Raw genomic sequence first — 26573 nt, 5'->3', positions numbered from 1 at the left:
TTTTTCAATTCACCATACATGCTTTTCATCTCTCTGTAATCATACTTTCCTTGATCATAAACTTCAGAAAATACCAGGGGTAATTGCTACCCCAGAGAAGTGCAAGCAGACTCCCCTGGAGTTGTATAACATATGCTATGTAACTGTATTATCTTTCCAAATTCAAAAATTCTAAATCTAAGACTCTTAGCCCCAAGGGTTTTAGATAATTACAGTAATGATAGCTAATGATAGCATTTACAATGAACTGTTCAAAGTGCCTTTCATATATTAACTCATTTAACTATAACAATCCTATGAGGTGCCTACTGTTACCACCACCCACGTTTTACAGATGCAGAACTGGAAGCGCAAGTTCAGTGATGGGACCCCAGCTGCCCTGCTGGCCAATGCAGAGCCGTGATTCCAATCGAGGAGAATTGGCCTCCATCCTCATGGACCAAGTCTTGACTCGGCCTTCATTCAGGCACTGTTTCATGTCTTACTTTGGCCACAGTGATATAGATAGGTTTCCTCCCAAACTGAAAAATGTCGTTATCTCTCTCCCTGAACTTTGCCACAAACTGTTTTTGATTTTTAAAGAGCCTTTAAACATACTTCTACTCCTAGGCACTCACTGTATAGTAAGTTCAGGCTCTTGTTTGCTAATATTGAGTCAAAGGTTACAAGCACTTTTGAGATTCTTTTTTTTTTTTTAAAGATTTATTTATTTATTCATGATAGACACAGACTGAGAAAGAGAGGCAGAGACACAGGCAGAGGGAGAAGCAGGCTCCTCACAGGGAGTCTGATGTGGGACTCGATCCCGCATCCTGGGATTAGACCTGAACCAAAGGCAGGTGCCCAACCACTGAGCCACCCAGGCGTCCCGCACTTTTAAGATTCTTGATGAACACTTGTAAATTACTCTCTGGAAGGAACATATCCCTTCCTGATGACAAATAGAGGAGGAAAATACAATCTATACCATATCTGAATCATTTCAGCCTCTAAAGTTGTAAGTCCAGTAAATGAGGTTTGACTAGATGCTGAGAAATTCAAGCACCCTGACATTCTCTATTATAAATCATTCTTCACAAGTAACTTCAAGCTTTGACCTCAAGTCTGTGCTTCCAAACATGTTATGACTCGAAACAATCTAAGTTAAATGAAGCCTTCAATACCTATTTCACAAATGGGGAATCAAACGGCATGTATAATTTTATTCAGATTGTTTTTTTGTTGGGATTTTACTGACTGGAGTCTTCCTCAGAAAAAGACTGTACAAGTTTCTCAATGCAGTGACAACACTCCTAACAGCAACAGGTGCACAGACAGGCAGGCGAGCAGGGTGCACAGACAGGCAGGCGAGCAGAGTGCTCAGACTGTCTGGGCTCACATGCCAGCTCCAGCACTCATTTTCCACATCCCACAATGTCTGTGCCTCAATTTCCTCATCTATAAAATGGGATAATAACAGCAACCCACTGCCATAAGGCTGTAAAGTACACTGTGTGTGGTGCCCAATCTGTGCTGCGTTAGTGAGTTTACTGAATTTTTGCTCTTTACATCACATCTGCCATTCCACTGAATCAGTCTTAATAAATCAAATGTTGTCATCATTGCACAGATGAGAAAAGACTGGAACAAGTAATGCAGCCAAAATCATGCAGCCAAGGAAGTGATGGAGCTGGGATTCAAATCCAAGTTTGCCTGGTTTTATAGCCCATGGTGTTTTAAACTAAATCATATCACAATTTTAAACCATACAGGGTTAGGAAAACTCTCTTAAAAATAAAAATAATTTTTTAAAGATCTTTTATTTACTTATTCATGACAGAGAGAGATTGAGAGAGAGAGAGAGACAGAGAGGCAGAGACACAGGCAGAGGGAGAAGCAGGCTCCACACTGGGAGCCCGACATGGGACTCGATCCTGGGTCTCCAGGATCAGGCCCTGGGCTGAAGGTGGCGCTAAACTGCTGGGCATCGGGGCTGCCCCAATAAAAATACATTTTAAGGATGTGTGAAGGGGAATATAAGGGAAGGGAGAAGAAATGTGCGGGAGATATCAGAAAGGGACACAGAACATAAAGACTTCTAACTCTGGGAAATGAACTAGGGGTGGTGGAAGGGGAGGAGGGCGGGGGGTGGGGGTGAATGGGTGACGGGCACGGAGGGGGACACTTGACGGGATGAGCACTGGGTGTTATTCTGTATGTTGGTAAATTGAACACCAATAAAAATTAATTTATAAAAAAATAAAAAAAAAAAGGATGTGTGAGACATGGCAAAAGGAAACACGGTGTGTGTGGGGGGCACTGTGCAGATCGCTTTATCTAACAGACCTTAAAATTTTATAGTGAAGGCTTAAAATCTGGGTTTTAAGCAACATCCCAACTTTTGGGGAACCCTGTCGCATACTCTACATTTCAGCAGTGACCCTCCTTCCCTGTGCGTGCGCTCTGCAGCATCTGTCGCTGCTCTGAATGGCTGATCATAAGCACCGCTTTAGTCTTCTCAATGCTATTAAGCAGATGGCAGCGCTAAATCCAAATGATGTAGTACATCTCCCTGGTGGACTTTGTTTTCACATACTGCCATTATTCTGCAATTCCTCAGTGATAAATCTCATGTATTCTCAAGAACATGAAAGAGTGAACTGACAGTGGCAACTGATTTATTGCCACTAGCCTGTGTCTGCCCTACTCCTGTGTTCCCACGCACCCGTCAAGATCATGCATGAAGATTCCACACGGTGAATGCAAGAGGTGGGTATTCTCCACATTTATAGGGACAGGTTTTTTTTTTTTATTGTTGCCTTCAAGTTGGGCAGAAGAGCATGGGCTTGAGCTCTAAGAGGACTGGGTATGAGGCCTGACTTTGGACAGGCTCACATTCTCTGAGTCTCACTTTCCTTATTTGTCAAAGTAAGGCCTGACCACCTGAGAGGTTCTGGGGGATAAAACAAAGCGGCAGGCATATGGACATCTGATGCAGTAGTGAACACTTCCTAAGTACTCAACTGATATTTGATTTCTTCAAAGTGTGCTAATAACTTAATGGATCTGGAAATTTTTTCTTTATTTTTTATTAATTTAATTCTAAGGAATTTCTTGCTGAAGCTATAAAACTTCTTGGCTTGCTTTCAATTCGGTCAAGGTATCAAGTTTAGGAACTCCAAGGGAGGCCCGATCATGGCTCAGATTCACTGACCACCCTTCCCATTTCGGCAGTGGCACACTAACGGCTGGCAGTTACCCAGTCAACAAAGGCAGAGTGCAGCGTTGGCCACACTGCAGTCCCTCCTGGACCGCTGGCAGCACTTGTCACCCCTCTGCACCACTCAGCCTACCAGGACTTCACATTACTCTCTGTATTGACTTTATTTCCATTTCAATGCATCATAATTGAATTATAGCAATAAATTAAAAAATCATGTGCTTGACACACTAAGTATATTTTCCTAGTAACTTTAAAATCTACCATTCGAACTGTAAAAAAAAAAAAAAAGGTCTGCCTATGTGCCATCTGAAACCATGTTGTGAGACATCAGTGGTATGTGTGTGACTCCTGGAAAGACACTCCTATAATAGAAAGAAAATGGACTGAAATCAATAGTCACCAAGTGGGTAGACTTGGGCCACTTATTAAATCTTTCCCTGGGTGTCAGCGTCCTTAAGAATAAAATGGGGATGACCATTTCCACCTGTTGAGGTTAAAGTTAGTATCCGAGGAGACAGACATCACACACACAAGCATCTGTCTTAGTGTAACCAATACTCTGTAGTGGAGGGTCAGTGTGTAATGACGATCCTCAGTGCAATTCTTGTACCAGCCAACACTCCTGCCTGCTCTTCCCTTCCCCTTCCCGGCACTGGCTTCACCTTTTCACGACAGTCCTCCCTCCTTTCTTTCTTACCTCAGAGTCCTTGGCTGAGAATTATGGAAGCTATGGGTTTACGGTATAATTTGGGCTGGTATCTCTGCTTTTCACCAATGTCTACACAATACAGGCTGGCTGTGTTTGTTTGTTGCCAGCTTACACGGCTCAGTTGGTGCTAAGAGGCATCGTCAGTGGTTGTGCAGCAAGCAGACAAAATCCCAGAAGAGCAGACTACGTAAAAGTATACTTGACAGAAATTTTACAAGGCAGAGTTAACAATCTCTTAATCCATGCCAAACCATCACTGCTTTTCAAAGTCCAAGACAGGCAACCATGACACCACATGGCAATTGTCTTCTGAAAAACAGTTTTACTGATGTTTAAATGGTGACAACTTAAGTTAAACAACAGGTCACCGTTTCCAAAATGGAAATTCCAAATCCTCTTCCGACCTCTGCAGTCGGCTCTCGAGAAGGCGTTGCTGGACATACAATCCTAAAGCTGCCAACAGAAGCAACAGCAACGAGGTGGCAGGCATATGGCAAGGCTAAATCGTGTCTCGTTGCTTTCCTTGGAATTGGTATTTGAAAACAAACCAAGAGTACTCATAGCTTCTGGCTGCGTCCATCACCCTGCCTATCTGGATAAAGGGGTGAGGTGCTGTTTTACATTGCAATCCTTCAACTTCTGTGGGAGGGAAACTCACCGTGTTGTTGGGCGCTGCGAAAATTGGAGATAACTGTATAGAAAGAACATAGATGCTGAGTGCTAAACTCAACAGATCCTCCAAAACCAGCAGCTATTACTCCTAATTCCTTTTTTTTTTCTTCAGAAATTTTAAGTGCTTTCACAGAGATTTTGGAAGATGGAATGAAATATGTACTTGAAAGTACAGTCAAACCACAAAGCTCTTGGGAAACTGATAGGTCGTATTAAACTCATCTAGAAACTCACTATCCTCACCGCACAGCCATCCACTTATGCTCAGGGGTATTAACACTTTTTTGAAACGCTTTTTGTTCTACTTTCTTTGTGTTCACAGTAGGAATCAAATATTCCTTTGAGAATTTACAATTATTAGACACACACATACTAAGATACTGTGATATCTTTAAGGAAAATTATAAGACTGTAAACATGATGATAGAAAAATGATGATTACATTAAACCTCTTAATGTATTTTCTCCTCACGTAGTTACCTTTTTGTGTGTAAGAGCGCTTGGAATCCAGTCTCCCAGCAAACTTCCCAAATCCAATATAGTGTCATTACCTGTGGTCATCATGCTACCCAGCTGCAACTGTTGTAGGATTATAAATAAAACATCCAATAAAGACTGAATTCTATTTAATTTACAACGAAATGGATATATTTACAAATGGTTTCTGAGAGTTGAAATTAGGACTTCTGTGAAGTCTCAAGTCATGTCAGGGCAGGGGCAGGTTTCTGAATGCTGAGGCCATTTATCACCTGCTCATTTTATTCACCATAGTGACTCAGGAGGGGTGTCTAAAGAAATCAATCAATAACTATTTCTGAGCCAATGTATATTAGAACAATCCCAATATTATAAAGAATAGTTCGTATTTCTTTTCACAGCAATTGTGTTGACAGCTTGTTATTCATTAAATGTGTGAAGTTAGAGAAACAATGCTTTGTTTTATACTACAATATTAGAACTATCAAGGTCATTACAAAAATCAATGGGGAAATGTAGCTGAACTATACCGAATCTTCTATCACTCTGCAGGGATTCTCATTTGTACTCTAATTTAAATACAAGGTATTTGAAAATTGGGAGAAAAAATTCCTAGTTTGTAAAACCTCCTGAGAGAAACTGCTGTTTCTGCTACAAAACGGTGCCATAAAATGATTACAGCTTATAAAGTTTAAATGTCATTACTGAAAGGGACCCGTGCACACAGCAGGTAACAATGCCCAACGGCCAGCCATATATGGGCCTGCTGTCTTGCCCTATTTTGTTTTCAAGTGGGTTACGGCTGCTCAGTTCACTAATCCCAGGCCATCCCAGGGGACGCGGCCTCCACAGGGTCCCGTCTCGCTTCTCATTCTCCCTGTAAATCACTTACTCACACATCCTTCCAGATCTTCTAGTGTCTTCCCTACGTGAATGAGAAGCAGAGCGATTTAGAACTGGGGAAGGAGGGCAGGAACTAGGATTTACTAGTACAATGTGCTAACCGCCTTACACACTGCCCTGCCTTACACACTATGCTACCTTACACACCGCCCTGCCTTACACATCACCCTAACTGCCTTACACATCACCCTAACTGCCTTACACACCGCCCTGCCTTACACATCGCCCTAACTGCCTTACACACCGCCCTAAATGCCTTACACACTGCCCTTCCTTAACACACTATGCTACCTTACACACTGCCCTAACTGCCTTATACACTGCCCTGCCTTACACACTATGCTACCTTACACACCGCCCTGTCTTACACATTGCCCTAACTGCTTATACACCGCCCTAACTGCCTTACACACCACCCTGCCTTACACACCATCCTAACTGCCTTATACACTGCCCTTCCTTATACACTGTCCTAACTGCCTTACACAAATTACCCTATTAATTCTCTCATGGAAAAGACACTATGGAGGACATGCTCCCCACATCCTGCAAACGTTCCCAGAGACTGTGGGCTTTCCTGTCTCATTCAACTCTCAGGCTGACCATCTAAAGAAGAAATAGAGTTCTACATTTTAGAAAGTGAGGCTTAGAGAGGTCAAATAACTTGCCCAAAGCCACATAACCAGCAAAAATTAAAGTGGGGTCTAAATATAGGTTGGCCAGAAGATATCCAAAAGTTTTTGATAACACATCTGTATCAGAAAGAAAACCATTTTTGATCTTATTACTGCAACTGTTTATATGTAACACATGCACTAGAGTATTAACAGATTATATTTATATACAACACAAAACATGGAAATAGAAATTTTAAAAGGATGAATATGGGTTGACCCTCTCTAATTTTCTTTCTGCACCTGGTGAGTTTACTTGCTTACCCCAAGGGGTAAGGGGGTGCCTTAATCAGGAGATACTACACTGTGCTGCTGTGCCAGAGAGTGAGCCAGAGTCTTTAACTCTGCATTATCCAAGAGAGATTTGTAATTTGACATTCTCTAGTAGCCACAGAAAGAAAGAAAGAAAGAGAGAGAGAGAAAGAGAGAAAGAAGAAAGAAAGAAAGAAAGAAAGAAGAAAGAAAGAAAGAAAGAAAAAAAAAGAGGTAAAACTAATTTTAGTAATAGGGTTATTTTATATTCTTTATATCATGCTCAGTCTTGGACCCTGGTGTGTGTCCCGCACGTCTGGCTCATCCCAATCTGCATGAGCCACATTTCAAGGTTCAGCAGCCACATGAGCTAGAGGCTACCACGGTGGACAGTGCGGCTGAACCTCTGTTCATGCTCTTTCTTCCACACCATGATGTGTCAAAGAATATTTTCAGAATAGCTCTATACTCTCAAAGCAGACCAGGTAAAGAATTCTGCAGTAATACTGAACCTTACAACTATAGCACAGAATGGGCTTTCAAGTTCTGATTGAGAGAATTATTGAAGTACGAAATTAATTTTACAGAAACTGAAGTGTCAAAATCAAGGAATTGTAGATTACAGATCATTGAGTGCTACACGGCATTATCTATTAGTGAATATTAAGGCTGCAGGCTCCTTGAGAGTGTGGCAGTTCAGCTATATGCTGAAAGGATCTAATGTAAAATGGGAAAAATAAGGCTCCTAATTTCATTAGTCCTGGTTTACAACATTAATACACAGCACAAATGAAATTTTAGGTGATTAAGGTAGTCCAAGTCTGATAAGGCAACCCTTCCAGTTCAGATGGAGGCCTAATTACTACGGGATTCTAAAGCATCACAAAGTATCAGATTTTTGAATACTGTATATGGGAAATACTAATAGGAATTCATTCCAGCCACTGAAATCAAAGCCATGATGAGAGGAGAGTGGAGAGGCAATGGGACAAAGGACAAAAAGAATGTGGGGCCAACTTGAGCCTAGACCACTGCTCAGTCTTTTGAGTGTGGATGACCCAGTTAACTTCTCTGAAGCTGTATATAAGGGGATGACATGTTTAGACTTGAATTCTGCAACATTTCAGGGCATGTCAAGAGGGGAGAGAGGATGAGAGCAGCAGGCACACAGTAAATGTACAACAGCTGAAGGTGGTGGTGGTGGTGATTTCCATGTTAATATTACCTGTTCCTGGAGAGGATTTGAAAGTTTGCTACCCTAACTGGTGTAGAGTGGATTTCTAATTCTGAGACACAGAGTGTTGTGTTTAAACCAGTGTTCTAATATGTGCATGTTATGGGCTGGATTGGGTCCCCCACTCAGAGCATATGTTGAAGCCCCACTTGCCTCCAGGACCTCCAAATGGGATTGTATTTGGAGACAGGGCCCTTAAAGAGGTGATTCAGTTAAAGTGAGGCTGCATGTGGGTCCTAATCCAATCTGACTGGTACCATCAGAAGAGAGGAAACGTGGACACATGTGGAGATACCAGGGATGCGCGTGCACAGGGGAAGGACCACATGAGGCCACACAGAGGAGGTGCCATTCACAGGCCACAGGAAGAAGCCTCAGAAAACACCAAATCCCCTAACACCTAGACCTTGGACTTGGACTTCTACTAGCCTCTGTAACTGTGAGGAAATAAAATTCTGTTGCTTAAGCCACCTGGGCTGTGGTAATTTGTTACAGTAACTCTCACAAACTCATACAGTGCACAGAACCATCTTTTCAGCCTGCTCCACAGTACAGCCACTTCCCTTGGGTTTACAGTGGACCGGCTGCTTCACGGCACCTGTGACGCTTGGTAGGGTGGAGTTAGGACATGTGCAGCCACAGACCTGGGTGCAAAGCCTGCTCCTCTGCTCGTAAGCGGCGCGATCCTAGGCAAGATCCCTAATTCTTATAAATCACAGTTTCCTTCTTCTGTGAAAGGACTGATGTTTATGTCACAGGTCATGAGGATTAAACGAATACTCAGCATACCTAACAAAGAGTGGCTTCTACATTTGTCAACGTGGGCAATTCTCATGTGATTCTCTGTCCTCCTTCAGGTGTGACGGGTTTCAACACTGAAAAGATCACTTCAAAGAAGGCAGACTGACTGTCAGACAAGATGTCTCTTTAAGTGAGTCTTCCCTGACATTTAAAGGCCTTATAATGTACCAGCCTCTTAATTGGCCTCTGCCTCTCGACCTACCACCTGCCCATCCAGCCCTGCCACTGCCACGGAATGAGTCTGAATCCAAGCCGAAACGCAGCAGCCCTGGCCTGTAGCCCTTCGGGGCTCTGTAGTGCTCCTGCGTGCTGCCTGCAGCCCTGAGCCTCGGTGCCCCGTAGGGACTGTGCCACCTCTCACCTTATCTCCCTCCCGTGCAGCACCCTTCCCAGCTCTACAGATGAAGAGCAGTTCCACCAGCAGTTACTGCTCCACGGCCCGTGCCCTGCCATTCCAGCTTGTGAGATGCCCTTCCCTGTTCATCCCCTAGTGACTCCCACTCCCCTTTCGCTTTACTCAGTGAAATGTCCTCAGGATTCTCAGCCAGACTTTAGCACTGGCTTCTTATGGAAATACTGAATTGTTCCTCAGACCTCTCAATGATAATCATATCACACTGCTTTTGAGCAAATGTTTCCTTCTAGCCTATGAGCTTTTCAAAGAAAGGGTCTCTGTCTCAATAATCTTTGTATTCCAAACATCAAGCATGGAGCCCAACACAGATGGGCATTTAGTAGTGCAGGCTGAATAAATGATGGAAGGAGTGAATGCTTGTGATCCAGCATATTAATAATGGTACCATCATTATTATTATCATGATCACAGCTTAAAGTGGAAAGGCTATAAGCTTTCTAAGTCTGGGCTCACATTCTGGATTGGTCATTGACTTCTCTGGGCCCTCATCTCATCAACTGTAAAATAGGGATACATTAACCCCTGCTGTTACCATTCAAATTAGACATGTGAGTAAAGGTTCCATGTGAGATTTCTGGCAAATACTTTATCCTGTGCTCTGGGTTCCTTTTCTTCATCTCCACAGGGGTAACAGTGCCACATGCCTGATAAAGTGGCCTGGACACTTATATGCGATACTGTATGTGAAGTCCTGGCTAGCACCAGCTAGTACCAGTCCTCATAGGGTGTCCCAAGACTGTCAAGGATACAAACACAACGTGCCAGGCTTCCATTCCGAAAGACCAATTGAGAGTCCAAGTCTGAAGGTTCTTAATTGTTACAAGTTATATGAGAAAAATTCTGACATGAGCCAAAAAGAACCGTGTCAATCTTGGTACTAGAACTGCATAATGGTAGCTACTGGTTCAAAGTTGCCTGGCACCATATGAGTTCAGAGGTGAATTTATACTTCATCAAAATAATCACACAGTCCATATTTTTTATGCTTAATAAAGACAATATTTTGTTTTGTATATATGTCTTTGTCTTCCAGTTAGAATTTTGAACATAAAGGAAGAGGTTTCTAGGCATTTAAGAAAACACTCTGAACAGGAATAAACACTGATTTCATATATCAGTGAACATCAAGGTGTATTATCACAAGAGGTAACTATCAAGCTCTGTTTTGCCTGATAACACTTATTTCTGGGTAAACACCTCTTTAGAAAATGAATTGGAGCTAACTCATTATTCACAAATAGGAATTTGAAATTGTTAGAAAACAGGATCACTGCTGCTAAGAAACAGAAACCTTATCTGAATGCCAAACAAAACTTCTGGGGCTTTCTTTCCACCTCAGGCACTGACAATGTAGGATATTTACATATTGCTGATGTGATTTTGAGCCTTAGGACTTGCATGGCCACAGACTTTGTAGACACTGTTCCTCCTTAGAATATATTGAACTCTAAGTTACATTTTTAGGGTAAAAAAATTTTTCAATTTTATTTTTCAAGTCTCATTACTTTAATACTATGATAAATTTGGGGGGAATAATATGTACTAGTTGGTTAAGACAGAGAGTGCTTCTCCAATTAAAAAACAAAAAACAATGCAAACCAAGTCACATTACCCTTGCTCCTGGTTATCCCCATTTCCCAGAGTACACATATGTGGATGGGCAAAAGTGGTTAACGGGGTAATCAGAGATCAACTCTTACCTTTGGGCAGGGGTGCTATAGCTGTTATCATAGGAATCATAACTCTGTTCATCATAAGCAGTGCCATATCCATCATCATAGTCCTAAAGTAAAACAGGAGAAGTAGAAAAAAAGGTCAGAAAAGTTTCTGGAAAAAAAGAACCATTCTTCTTTTAGTGACTGTTTATTAATCCAGCTAACATTTAAATATATATCTAGGTATAGCGTAAAGAAAAATATAAAACTGATGTCAGTGAAAATGATGAGTAAGAACCTTCAAAATTTTCTCTACTACAGCAAAAAGAAACTGGCAAATATTGTCAGAATCAACATTTTCAAAACTCTGAAAATTAACAAAAGGTTTGCAGAGATCTAAGGAGCACTCATTTTTAAAAACTTGTCTGAATCTTGGGTGAGCTCTGGGATGTTTTAATGAGTCCTTTTCCCACCCACCACTCCCAGCTCTGCAGGAGCCCTGACCACCAACAGCTGTAACCATAGTGGACCTCAGTAGGCTGGGAGTCACTGGAGGAAGCAGAGAAGGGTGGAACTCTTTCAAAACCTCATTCTTAGAGGATTGCATTTGACCTGACTTGGAGCTCATTCAGTGCAAAAAGCCTTATCCCTGGGGGTATTCAAAGAAAATAATCAGAGGCAATTATATAAGATTTCAGCTGCTTGAGGCAGTAGAGCAAACAACAGTATAATCAAAAGCCAGTAAGAGAAGTGGGAGGATGAGATATCCATTTGCCCTTTAAATAGCTCTGACATACTTCTGGGAATCTAGAAGGCTATGTGCCTGCACCGCACCAGGTAGATGCCCAGGGCAAACCTGGGAAGGCCCTGAACTCTCTCCTCAGGATGACCTGTAAGTACAACACAAGAAGGAAAGGCAAGGCCAAGGAAAGAGTTGTAAATCAACTGGCTGAGTCTTAAGGACTTGTTCCAATATGATAAGGACTTAGTTTCTAGGCATTCAATAAAATCTCTGCCCAATCATTAGCTGGCCACTAAGGTAACAGGAGACACATGTCCGTGACAACACATAATAAACTTTACAATATTAGTTTGGAAAAGTCACTAAATATGAAAGAAAAACAAAAAATACTAGTAGGAAGGAGAATTTGACTTCTACGGTTGCTACACTAAATTAAATATCTCCAGTTAAAACAATTACGTGATAGGGCAGCCTGGGTGGCTCAGTGGTTTAGCGCCATCTTCCACCCAGGGCCTGATCCTTGAGACCCAGGATTGAGTCCCACATCAGGCTCCCTGCATGGAGCCTGCTTCTCCCTCTGCCTGTGTCTCTGCCTCTTTCTCTCTCTCTCTCTGTCTCATGAATAAATAAAAATTAAAAATTAAGTGATATACAAAGAAACATGAAATATGATTCATACACAAGAAAAAAGTAATCAACAGAAACTGTCCCTGAGGAAGCTGAGACACTGGACTTACAAGACAAAGACTTTAAATCAATTATTTGAAATATATTCAAGAAACTAAAGGGATATTCTGTGTCTAAAGAACTAAAGTATGAGAATAATGCCTCACCAAATAGAGAATATAGATATAGAAGATAATAAAGAATCCAAAGAAATTCTTGAGTTTTAAAGTATAATAACTGAAATGAAAAATACACCAGAGAGGTTTAACAGCAGATACAACTAGGCAGAAGAGAGAATAAGTGAACCTGAAGGTAGATCAATTGAGATTATCCAGTTTGAGGAAGAAGATACAAAAGGAAAAATGATAAGGAAAAATGAATAGTGTCTCAGAGACCTGTGGGATACCATCAAACATGAACATACACATAATGAGATACCCAGAAGGAGAGGAAAGTAAGGAGAAAAAAAGATTACATAGAGAAATAATGGCTAAAAAACTCCTAAATTTGATGAAAACCTTTAATCTCCACATCCAAGAAGCTTAACCAATTCAATGTAGGGTAAGCTCAAAGAGACCCACATGTACATACAACATCATCAAAATGTTGAAAGACAAAGAGAGGATCTTAAGGCAGCAGGAGAGAAGTGGCTCATCATGTGCAATAGATCCTCAGTAAGATCAAAAACTAATTCCTCAAGAAAAACCATGGAGGCCAGAAGACAATGAGATTCCACATTCCAAGTACTAAAAGAAAAAGACTGTCAACTAAGAATTGTATAACCAAAAAAAAAAAAAAAAAAAAAGAATTGTATAACCAGCAAAATTATCCTTCAAAATGGAAAAATTAATATATCCTTGGGTAAACAAAACCGAGAATTCATCAGTAGCAGAAATGTTCTATGCGAAATACTAAAAGAAGTCCTTGAGGTAAAGTGAAAGGTCATTAAAAAGTAACTTGAATCCGTGAAACATGAAAAAGTAAATAACACTGACACAGCTACTTAGGGAAATACAAAACTATAAATACGTTTTTGCTGTAATTCCTTTTTTCTCTTATTTGATTTAAAAAACAACTGCATGCAATTGTATGCTGATAGGCACACAATGTATGAAGCTGCAACTTGCATGACAGTAACAACACAAAGATGGGCAGATAAGAACAGAGCTAAAGAGGAACAAACTTTTTGTGTACTATTAAAATTAAATTGGTATAAGTTATGAAAAAGACTGACCTAAGTTAAAAAGTAAATTGTAATCTGTAGGGCAGACTAAGAAAATAATTAAAAAACAAAAACACAACAACAACAAAAAAAAAAAAAAAAAAAAAAAAAAAAAAAAACAGGAAAAGAGAGGGCCTGGGTGGCTTAGTTGAACATCCAAGTCTTGGTTTCAGCTCAGGTCAGGATTGCAGGGTTTGTGAGGCTGAAGCTGCATCAGGCTCTGCTTGAGATTTTCTCTTCCTCTCTTTTCCCCCTGTACCCCTCTCCCACTCATGCATATGTACTCTCTCTAAAATAAATAAATGAAATCTTAAAAAAAAAAAGAAAAGAAAAAGAAATGGCAATGGAGTTAAAGTGATGCAATAAAAAGTATCTAACAACAAAAGGAAATAGAAGGTACAAAAAAGACATAAGACACCATGGAGGGATCCCTGGGTGGCGCAGCGGTTTGGCGCCTGTCTTTGGCCCGGGGCGCGATCCTGGAGACCGGGATCAAATCCCACATCGGGCTCCTGGTGTATGGAGCCTGCTTCTACCTCTGCCTGTGTCTCTGCCTCTCTCTCTCTCTCTCTCTCTCTGTGACTATCATAAGTAAATAAATAAAAAAAAATTAAAAAAAAAGACACCATGGAAATATATATCCAAAGAGAACTACCATAGTTACATCAATATCAGACAAGACAGACTTTAAGACAAAACTTATTACCAGAGTAAAAGCACATATGATGATTAAAAAAAGTCCGTCAAGATGAAATTATAAAATGTATGTATACATGTACACATACATAACAATAGACCTCAAAATACATGTAGCAAAAACTGACAGAATTACAGGAAGAAATAGACAATTCAAGAATAGTTGGGAACTTCAATATCACACTTCCAATAATAAAAAGAACACCTAAAAAATGATTAAAAAAATAAAAAAAGAAACTGAAGATTTCAACAAAAGAAACCAATTACACCTAAGAGACACTCTACCCAGTAAGGTTGGAAAACACATCCTTCTCAATTATACATGGAACTTCCTCCTGGATAGATCATATATCTTCTCAATTCAAAATTTACTACAAGGCTAAGTAATCAAAACAATAGAGATGCAGATCAACACAAGAGAACAGAAATAAACCCTTACATCTATGGTTAATTCATTTCCAACAGGGCACCAAGACAATTTGGTGGTGAACAAAATAGTCTTTTCCATAGATGGTGTGGGAATAACTGGATACCCACATAAAAAAGAATGAAGCTTACACCGTATACAAAAATTAATACAAAATGCATCATACATCTATGTATCCAAGCTAAAATTACACAACACTTAGAAGACAACACAGTTGTAAATCTTTGTGATTTTGGATTAGTCAGTAGTTTCTTAGATATACCAGCAAAAGCACAAACAGCCAAAGAAAATAAGGGCAAAATAGACTTCATCAAAATTAAAAACTTATGCATCAAAGTACATTATCAAGACAGTGAAAAGACTATCCATAGGATGGAAGAAAATATTTCCCAATCACATATTTGATAATTGTCTCATATTCAGAATATATGAAGAGCTCTTACAACTCAACAGCAAAAAACTCCAACAAGAGCAAAAGCCATCCTCCTGGTGCTACTGGAGATAGGCTTCAAACCAAGGACATTCTGCAGATGTAATAACAAGTACACTACAGTTATTTTATTTTTTTAAAGATTTATTTATTCATGCAGAGAGAGAGAGAGAGAGAGAGAGAGAAGCAGAGACACAGGCAGAGGGAGAAGCAGGCTCCATGCAGGGAACCTGATGTGGGACTCAATACCGTGTCTCCAGGATCATGCCCGGGCTGAAGGTGGCGCTAAAACACTGAGCCACTGGGGCTGCCCAACTACAGTTATTTTAAAAGCATTGTGGAATTCAAAAAGGTCCAAAGAAATGATCATTTTATAAGACTAAATTAAAGACATTGCAATGACATTTATGTCCATGAAAGTATGAATCCTACCCTAAAACTGATTACCAAGTTTCTGGTGTTAGTCAATTACATAGCGACTTTGGATTGATTGGTATTTACTTAATATTTAAATGAGCCTAAAAATAACACCTAAGTATTTTGAAACATTGGTATTACCAATGTTAATCAGGGTACTGATTAACACCAGATCTTAGTCAAGGGCTAAGATAATGGATCTGAAGTTAGATGGGCTTCCATAATTTACTAACAATGATTTCATTAGTAAGGCTCATTCATATATCAGAATCTGTTTCTTTACTTGTGAATTGTGAATCCCTTAAGTTTTTTGAAGGGATGAGAAATTGTGTACACACACATATGTACATATTCCATAAAATGCCTGACATGTATTAAGAACTTTATGAAGGATAGCTCATATAACTATTATCCTAAAGCATTACCCATGAAGACATGGATTTCTAAAATAATACAACTAACAGATGAAGAATATCAGAAGCTACTGCCTGCAAGGGTATGAGCCAAATAACTAACTGGTTTTAAAGTGATTACCTTAGTTTGTTCTCTTTTACAAAGCATCTATGAAACATTAGACCTCGATTTATGTGGCTTAGGAAAACACAAATACCTAAATAGGAGGTTATATTATAATGATTTTCATTTTGTAAAGCAAATATCAATACCAAGAGATGATACTGTTTCTGTAGGAATAAGGCTTATACATTTTGTACATGGTTACCTAATTTTTTTAAAAAATGTTCTTTCACAAAGGAGGAACTTAATATTTGTTGAAGAGCTACACGTCCAGTACTTTGAGCACAAGACAGAACAGCATATAAAAAGAATACTCAATAAATAGGGCAGAGGGAGAATAAAAGAATGTAAGAATACAATTAGCACACAGTATATAAACCACAGTGTTCCTCGCAGTCACCACAGGCAGGTGACTAATTTGGTGATTTCCAATGACCAATGCAAGAAGGAGAAAGCTGTTGGATAGGACGTTCAAAACAACACTAAATTGATGTGATTTGAATAATAAGTCATATAATGCAGGTATTCCTGGTAATTCTGGTGAACTAATAAACTAAAAGAAGCTGGTGTTCCTAGTGGAAAGAATAATGTTAAGTTAAATTTAAAAAAAATACAAACACAAAACCCTTCTTCCACTTGCCACCTACCCTGTTCCTGGCACTCTGTTAGACATGATGAATGGAAAAGGACCATCATTGTCTACTCTGGTGTGAGATGGCACAGGAGAGATGACAGATCATTAAGAGATAATGGTAACGTGATATGGCAAATGCCATGGCAATGGTGAGCGCTGACGTGGCACAAACTTGCCCAAAGGGAAGCGGGAATGGAGAGGGAAGCCTCCCAGAAGTGCCAATGCTAGCACTTAGTTTCAAAAGCCGAGAAAAGTAAAAGCAGCTGTTGAAATGCATTAAAAATAAAAATCAGGCAGAATGAACAGCAGGTGCAAAACAGTAGAGGTACAGACATCTGAGCAGCCTTCGCATCCAGGGAAGCAAGCAGCTTGTTGTGGGTACACTGTAGGATGCAAGCGGAGGAGCAGAGAGTGAGGAGACTCAGTAAACTGAGTAATCCCATGAACCAGATCATGAACGGCCACGTTAAGGAGCATGGACTCAGATTCTGAATGACAAGATCCACCTCGTGGCTTCAAATTCTTCAATTTCAGAGAAGACCAAGGGTGAATCTGGAGGGCCAGCCCTACAACGAGGTCGTCCTGCTGTGCAGTGTGGCAATGTGGAGCTCGTGGTTCTTCAGTAATTTGTTAGGAGCCTGAGAAGAGTGTGGCTTCACCAAGTGGAGAAGTCTACTTCTATGCCTAAAGAATCAAGATTGTAAATGAGTGGAACTTTCTTAAAGAACATTGGGCAGCCCCGGTGGCTCAGCAGTTTAGCACTGCCTTCAGCCTGGGGTGTGATCCTCGAGACCCGGCATTGAGTCCCACGTTGGGCTCCCTGCGTGGGGCCTGCTTCTCCCTCTGCTTGTGTCTCGCCTCTCTCTCTGTGTGTGTGTGCGCGCGCCTCTCATGAATAAATAAATAAAATCTTTAAAAAAAAGAAGAACTAAAACATTAAGTGCTATACTATTTTAACCCTACGGTTATGTCATTCATTCCTTGTTCAATTATTCTGACAGATATGACAATGCTAGAAATCTACTTGAATTTTCAAATTGTTTAGATCATTGAATTATTGACTTCCATATTCTTACATGGAAAATTTTAAAAGATTAAAATTGCAATTCTCACATAATTTCTTTCATGATGATTTCACAGGTGGCCTTGGCCATGGGGGCACACCTCCTCCCATTACAAAAATGGTCTGTTCGATGGACACTTGAAAAATACCGGGAAATGTGAAGAAGAGTGTGACAGGAGAGAAGGAGGAAAAGCTCAGTGTAGGTGCAAGTACATATGTAAGTTTCTAGGAGGGAGTGGAGGGAATTCTTGTTGATCACCTGCTACTCTTTTGCAAGGCAGGGGACGAGGTCATTGCAGACAACAACTGGGGGGTTTAATCAGAAAGGACTCAACATTAGTTTCCATGATGAAGGACAGCGGAAGAGCCCCTCAACAGAAAAAAAAAAAAAAAAGAGCCCCTCAACAGGAGGGACTGAGATCTGGGAATCAGCAACTCTCTCTCACTCTCTTTTTTCTTCTTGAATGCTCTTAATGTTCCCAACTACTGGTTGCTTGTTTTCTTATGTATTTAATTTGATTTTGAGAAATTCCTCTTTGGATTTTTTTTCTGAGGCCAGAGCAGGAATTTTAATAGTGAATGAATTATTTGTTGTACGTTAACACATAATTGAGTAGACTCATAAATCTAGTAGGGAGGAGATGTCACAGACTTAGTTCAATCACACAGCTAAGCAGAGAATCTACTCTAAAAAGCCTTCCAGAACCTGGGGTGGGGAACTCACTATGTCCCTGTTGGCAGTGCTCAGACATGTTGAACGATTTTCTTTACACTTGAAACCTTTGTGTAATTTCTCACATTTCTGTATTTTCTCCTAGAGAACATTCTCCTTTGTGACACGGCCCAGTCAACATGTCAGCCTCATTTTTTTGCCATGTGTCCCGAGCCTCAAGGGCAAAAATTATTTCCAGTCTGCGGGCTGCTCCCGACAAGCCTCTGTGCTCGCCTCTCTGCCAGGGGAATATTTCACTGTAAGGCTCAAAGGACTCTCCTCTCCTCCTGTATCCTCCCAGTTCCATGAGACCAGAGTCTATCACATCCATGTGATGCCAACGATGGATCAGATATACACATCTCCATTACTGCATGGAAATGACTCTTGGCCTCTCCCACCATTACAAACACAGATTGTGTCTTGTTTATTGTTTCACACAGAATAAGAACAGTGCCTGGGGTATAGGAAGGGCTGCTCAATACATGGATGCTCACTCCACTACTGGACTGAGTGTCTGCAGAGGAAAAAGCATGCCAGATCCACCCCCACCTGGTCCTGTCTCCTGCCCTGAGCATACCTTTGCATGTCAGTGCATGCCCCAGAGCCATGCCTCAGGTGACCCAAAGTGAAGAAAGTGGGCATTATGAATTGTTTGCTCTAAGAACCTAATGGATTTCCTCTGGAAGAAGCTTAGGAGAGCTCCCTGACATTATTAAAATGCAGTGCAAAGATGTTTTATCTCCTTTGCTGCACTTTTAAAATAGGGTCCTGTACCTATGAGTAGGGCAGTACAGATGATACACATCCCTAATAAAATGCTAAGAAACCACGGGTCTACACAAAGCTCTGAAGGCACCCTCGTCTGGGTAGAATCAGTGCTTCTCGCTTTCCCACCCCACTACCATTCCATCTGGCACAAATCTTTAGTTACCTCCTTGCAATCTCTGCATTCCCATGGTGGCTGTGCTACAATCATCCAGAAGTTCTCAGCTGGACTAGTACAATACTCTAACTCATCTCCCTGGAAGTGCTGGTGCTCCCTTATCTAAACCTTCCTCCACAATTATCCACTAAAATGTGAGTCGGAACCTGTTGCTTCCCTGTTTATAAACCTCCACTCCCCACTGCTCCTGTTCCTATAAAATAAAGCCATGTGAGATTCTTAACTCTGGGAAACATACTGAGGGTGGCTGGAGGGGAGAGGGGTGGGAGGATGGGGTAACTAGGTGACGGGCATTAAGGAGGGCACCCGATGTGATGAGCACCGGGGGTTATATGCAGCTGATGAACTACCAAACTCTACATCTGAAACTAAAATGTACTATATGTTGGCTAATTGAGTTTAAATAAGTAAAAACAAATAAAGCACATATTGCCAAGCCTCTCATGGGCCTGCCTCAGCATCCCACCCAGAGACCGTGCAGGGGAAGCTGTAGCACCTTGCTGCAGACCCTCGAGAAGCTTCACCATTTCATGCTGTAAATTCTCTTACCTGCTGTTCCCTCTGATATCACCTTTTAAGTTTCCCACCAGAAGACCTCAGGCTGAAATTTCACTCCCTCATTTGTGCTTCCATGATACCTGATGACCTGCTTATACGAGAGACCTGGCATTATCCTCCTGCCTCCCATCTCACCCTTGAGTCTGTAAGGTCCTCAGGGGAAGGCCCTGGCCTTGCCTGTTTTCTTGTACGTATGCTCAACGGGCTGGCACATCGGAGGCTCACAGTGACCTTGCTGAATGAACAAATGACAACAAGAACTAAGTACAGACCAAGTGGCAGGAAATACAGCAAAAGCTTCTTTAAGATGAATGCAAATTAAGGAGATACTATAGGATCAGATGTAATATTTATTACAATACTATAAATGTTGCTACTAAGACCTCACCTAAATTCTTCTGTCAAACATTACCCACGTTACCTGCCCTCAGCAAAAAATTCTCTTTTAAAACTCTGTATTCTGTCTCTGAGACTCAGAATATTATGAACAACAGTGAACAAACAAGGACAAGAAATAAATGTGTACTGATATAAATTCTTGCCTCAGTAACAGAGTTACTTATTCAACAGGCTACACCTCTGAGTTTTTATCTTTGACAGTGAAGTTGTCTATGTGGAATTTAAATGAGAGCGTGATTTGGACACTTGGTAGACACTACAGCTACAGAAAGAGAAACATGTTCTCACACAGGTACAGTGTTCATTTGCCATTCCCGACCTATAAAACTCCAACTGACACATGGCCAAATACCAAAGAAATCTTGCTTTGAAAAGAAGAGATTTTCCAGGATAAAGGAAATAGCATGACCTATTTTTAAGTCTATTTCTGTCATAAGTAAAATCAAGCATAACATTTAAGCTGGGAAAAGCCATTTTAAACAGAAGAATTTACAAAAGACAGTTATTTTAAAAATAATGTTTCAGTTTTAAGTCCTTTTAAAAGGAAACAATTACCTTCTATAACATCTCACGTTAATTATGGTGATATTTGGTCATTTTGAAATACAATAAGTTTCCATTTATAATATAACACTAAAATTTATTAAAATCTATAGTCTTGGGGTGTCTGGTGGTTTAGTCTATTAAGGGTCAGGTCATGATCTCAGGGTCCTGGGACTGAGCCTTTATCTGCTCTCTGCTCACAGAGAGTCTGCTTCTCCTTCCCCTGAAGCCCCTACCCCTACTCATGCTAGCAGGCTCACTCTCACTAATAAATAAAATCTTTTTAAAAAGTCTATACTCTTATAATGATTATTTTGAGTTTATAAAACAAACATTAAGCTAAAAACAGTCTTTTGAGAAATATATTTTCCCTGGGTTTGATAAAAATCACAATATTAATAATAATTCTAAGTAAGAACATTTTCCATAATCATTTAAATAAAATATTAATTAGACAATTAAATCACATCCCTAGGTGTTTGTTTATAAGCTATAAGGAATGTATTAGGCAGCTTCTAGACTCCTACAAATTCTTCCTATCAGTCTTTGGAGTCTGAGGCCTGTGTTCAAATTCCAGCTCTGCTTCTTACTAGCTGTGTGGCTTTGGGAAAATCAACCTAACCTCCTCAAAGCTCAGTTTTATAATTTGCCAAATGGGAAGCATAATCCATAAACCATCAATGGTTGTGGATGGATTAACCAAAAAGTATGTATGAAAGCTGCTTGACACAACACCTGCCCAATAAACGTGAATTTATTTAAAGATCTATCCCTTTTAACACTCTCAAATTATTAGGCCAGAGAAATATCAGAGCTCTTCAGGTATTTGTCTTTTATAAAATGTGATACATTCTTAAAACTGTCTAAAATTGCAAGGTCCCCATGTCCATTCAGCCACTGCTAGTATGAACTGCCGTGGTTTCAGATGAAGAAGTGGCTGCCCCCGATCAGCTGTGATTCTATCCACAAGTGAACACAGCTTGTGAAAACACAGTCATGTCAGTTATTCACAGAATGACTTCTCTCCTCTCAGTTCGTACCTGAGACAGAATTAGATTCGTTTGAATCTGACAAGGTGCTCAGAAATACAATAAACAAAAATCAGATAACAAAGGGGTTAACCTAGAAATTCCACAAACAAGAGAAGGAAAAACTGTATACAGAAAATTAAAGAAAACCAAATTCAACCAGAAATCCCATGAAGATGGAAGAAAGGGATTTGAATTACTAAACTGTATTCAGGTCATATTATGCACATCATGCGAAAGATTTTTACGTCAATTTTTCCAATTTCCAAAGGAGGTGGGCATTTGTTGAATGTCTACTACTTGCCAGGCACTGCTCTAAGCACTGGGGATATTGTCCTGAACAACCAAACCACATCCTTGTTCCCGTGGGGCTGACATTCTGTTGGGAAAGCAGACAGAGAAAACCAAGCATCACAAAGACAGTACCACATGAACACAGAAGAGGTGGGGAGGCAGCGGAGAAGCCTTAAGCAAGGACTCTACATACAAAAGTGAATGAAGGGAGAAGAAATGGGTAGGAAATATCAGAAAGGGAGACAGAACATAAAGACTCCTAACTCTGGGAAACGAACTAGGGGTGGTGGAAGGGGAGGAGGGCAGGGGGTGGGGGTGAATGGGTGACGGGCACTGAGGGGAGCACTTGAGGGGATGAGCACTGGGTGTTATTCTGTATGTTGGCAAATTGAACACCAATAAAAAATAAATTTATTATTTAAAAAAATAAAAATAATAAATAAAAATAATAAAAAGAAAACAAAAACAACAAAAAAGTGAATGAAGGAGCCATTTATGCAGATTTGTTTAAGGGGGAAGGGGATATTTCAGGCAGAAGGAGCAGCAGGCACAAAGGTCCTGAGGTAGAGACAGCAAGATGGAGTGAGCCAGAGGGAGGACAGGTGCCAGGTCATCTGGGGCCTGCCAGGCTTGAAGTTAAGGAAGTGGTCCCTAGAAACTTCAGTGCCTCATGAAAGTTTCTGTATTGTTTAGGATTTGTCTTCCTGCTTCATTTAACTTGACTTTGACACTGTTTCTTCCCTCATCTGCATCTAATCTGCTGAAAACCATTTACTCAGTTCTTTTTTTGTATTTTATAGTTCTAGAATATCTGTTTTCTATATTTCTATATTTCCTATTTTCCTATATTTTCTATATTTCCTAGTTCTCTGCTTGAACTCATCTTTTAGTTTCTGGATCATAAAGAACATATAAAGTTTGTATCTGCTATTTGAATCTACTGTCTCTAGTTTTTTCTTAGTTTTTTCTTATGGTGGCTTCAACTTGTATTTACATATGAAAAATTACAGAAAGAATTTAAAGCCTACACTGAGTTATTTCTCCAGAGAGAATCTATATTTGCTTTGGGTGGGAGGCTAGGACAATGAGCAACTCCAGCTTAGCCTTGGCCCACGAGGGACAGGGACTTCCTGGGTGAGTGCTTTTCTGAGCTCCAATGCAAAGCCTAGGGGGGTTATCAACCCTCTGCAACCAAATCTGGTGAGCTTTAAACTTCACCTTTTTTTTCTTTTAACTTTTCCAAACTCCAGATTTCTTTAACGCTCAACTACCTTCTCTGCTACTTCTTCAGGAACTGGCAAAAGCCCTCACTGGGTTCCACCGGAGAATGAAGCCCGATGCCCTACGGCACCCCCTCTGTACAAAGTGAATTCACTTCTCTCCTAAGCATCTACAAAGGCGGTACTTTCATAGCATTGTTTTCTATATTCCATGAATCAGATGAGGAAGCCCAGTTGAGGAAGGCTGCCCCAAGGGAAAAACCAGTGAGAAATGCTGAGCTTACCTCTTTGGCTCCCCTTTTCTTTAAGATGCTGGACAGTATTTGTTTTGGTTGTGCTTTGTTACCTCTTACACTTTCAAATATGTTTTCTTGGGACGCCTGGGTGGCTCAGTCAGTGAAGTGCCTGCCTTCAGCTCAGGTCATGATCCTGGGGTCCTGGGGTCGAGCCCCACAGCGGGCTCCCTGCCCAGTGAGGAGTCTGCTTCACCCTCTGCCTCTGCCCCTCCCCCATCATGCCTGCTCCTGCACTCTCTCTCTCAAATAAAAAAATAAAATAAAACAAAAATCCTTTTTTTTTTTTTTTTAAAGATGTTTTCTTTGTTGTTTTTGTTTCACCTCTCCTAGTTGCTCTCTGCTCGAAGATCTGGGGCAGATTCTCATCAATGGAGTCTCACTGAGAACAGGGGTTTCACCTGCCTTTTCTGCTACCCTTGTCCTCCAGTGCCTGGCAGGAGGAAGCATTCAATAAGTCCTTTCTGGATGAATGGATGAATAATGAATGATCAACAGTTATGGATTCATTCGGTCACTCTTCCCAGTGAGAAGACAGCCCCACAGTGAATGACAGCAGGAGGGAGGCACCAAGTGACTCTGTGTCACCAGGAAGAAGGGACCCCTGCCCCACAAAAACGCACACCAGATGCACAGTGCACAGGTTTCTCTACAAGGAAAACATAAGCCCAGATTATCAGAGTTATACTGTTAAGATTAAGATTACTCCTTGCTTAGCTTTTAGACTGAGAAAGCTTCGGATCATCACCTGGTCTAAGGGCAAGCATGCTCGCAGGAAGATGGACTGTTCTGTGAGAAACAAAAGTATCGGGTCTGTCTAGTATGGCCTTCTTTAATAAATAAACTGGCCATATTTCAAAACCCTTTATCCAAGTACAAAAGAAGGCACAAAAAGGTACAGCCCTGAGTGTGCTACTCAGCGAATGTTCACCAAGTAAGCACAGCTATGTAACCAGTGCTCGGATCAAGCTCCAGAACACCCCCCCACACACACACTGGAGGCATCCCTGGGACCTGTCCTCAGCTACTACCACCCCCCAGAAATAACCACTTTCCTCACTCTCAACACCATCAACTTGCTGTTGAGCTTTACATAAACGGAATCAGGGTAACCACTACTCTGTGCCAGCACAGTGCTTGTGCAATCTGTCCATCTTGTCCTGTGTAGCAACAGCTGGTTCCCTTTTGCTGCCTGAAAGCACTGGTCTGTATCTTCATATTGCAACTTGTTTATTCACCCCTGTTTTGATGGATATTTTGCTTTTTTTCTAGTTTTTGCCCACTTAGCTCTCATACCAGTCTTGTGATGCACCTATGTATGCTCCTCTGTTGAGCAGTTCCCAGGAGTAGCATTACTGGGCCTTAGGGAAGCATGTGTTCAGCTTTAACAGGGGGTATCAAGTATTTTTCTGAAGTCATTCTATCAGTCTGTGTTCCTACAGCAGCAGATGAGAATTCCTATTGTACCCCATTCTAGTTAAAACTGGAAATTATCCTTTTAATTTTAACTGTTTTCATGGGTGTGGACAGTCCTGGATATTTGCTCTTCATATAAAGTAATCCCCGGGATCCCTGGGTGGTGCAGCGGTTTGGTGCCTGCCTTTGGCCCAGGGCGCGATCCTGGAGACCGGGGATCGAATCCCACGTCAGGCTCCCGGTGCATGGAGCCTGCTTCTCCCTCTGCCTGTGTCTCTGCCTCTCTCTCTCTCTGTATGACTATCGTAAATAAAAATAAATAAATAAATAAATAAAAATAAATAAATAAATAAATAAATAAATAAATAAAAAAAAATAAAGTAATCCCCACTTGGCCAAGATTTAGCTCTCTGTGCTTGTAGTTGCCTACAGTCCACCACAGCCCAGAAGCAGATGGTCTTCCTGGTGACCCCTTGTCAGAAGGTCAACGGTAGCTTAACTGCTATGCCACATGCTGGCGTCATTCCCCTCACTCCATCTGGTCACATGGACCTTCCATCACCTCACATCCTCACAAGAAGAAGGGTGAACACAGCACAGTAAGATATTTTGAGATAAAGAAAGACCACATTCACATAAATTTTATTATAATACATCACAATAACTGTTCTATTTTCTTATTGTTGTTGCTAACCTCTTACTGTGCCTCATTCATACATTAAACTTTATCATGAGTACGTGTGTACAGGAAAAACACATAGTGACTATATTATTGAGCACTACCTGAGGTTTCAGGCATGCCCTGGAGGTTCTGGAACAGATCTGCCCAGACAACGAGGGGCTACTGTATTAATGTCTGGGGCTCATTTAACAAGGGTCTGCCATGAGAGACAAAGCTACTTGGTAAAATGAAGAATTAGATTTCTGAGCCAAAACCAAAATTACTTATATACCACTTTTTACATGTCAGGCACTATTTTAAATACTTTTTTTTTTTTTTAAGATTTAATAATTTGAGAGAGAGTGTGTGAGTGGGGAGAGGGGCAGGGGGGAAGAGAGAGACTCCTCAAGCAGACTCCCTGCTGAGCATGGAGCCCTCAACTTGGTGGTGGTAGGGGTGGGGGTGGGGGGCTTGATCCAGGCTCCATCCTACAACCTGAAGATCATGACCTGAGGTGAAACCAAGAGACAGCTGTTTAACCAACTGAGCCACCCAGGCACCCCTAAATACTTTCCGTTGTTAATTTGTTTAATCTTCATAACACTATGTGCTAAATAAGTACTAATATCTCCATTTAAGAATTGAGGACTGAGGCATAAAGCAGATAAGCAATTCACCCAAAATTACACAGCAATT

General features: G+C 40.9%; 1 protein-coding gene across 5 annotated transcripts in view; it reads right to left on the bottom strand.

Annotated features, from left to right (window-relative positions):
* Positions 1-26573, bottom strand: part of KHDRBS3 (KH RNA binding domain containing, signal transduction associated 3) — a 181688-nt gene that overhangs the window by 34485 nt on the left and 120630 nt on the right. For all 5 annotated transcript variants that reach the window (XM_055314239.1, XM_055314237.1, XM_055314242.1 and 2 more), the window contains exon 7: positions 11040-11122. In XM_055314239.1, the coding sequence (XP_055170214.1) occupies positions 11040-11122 (83 nt within the window). The remainder of the gene's footprint in view (positions 1-11039; positions 11123-26573) is intronic.

The sequence above is a fragment of the Nyctereutes procyonoides genome, unplaced genomic scaffold, assembly GCF_905146905.1.
Source record: "Nyctereutes procyonoides isolate TBG_1078 unplaced genomic scaffold, NYPRO_anot_genome, whole genome shotgun sequence".
NCBI lineage: Eukaryota > Metazoa > Chordata > Mammalia > Carnivora > Canidae > Nyctereutes > Nyctereutes procyonoides.
Note: the sequence above shows the minus strand (reverse complement) of the source record. Positions and strands in the feature narration are given on the sequence as shown.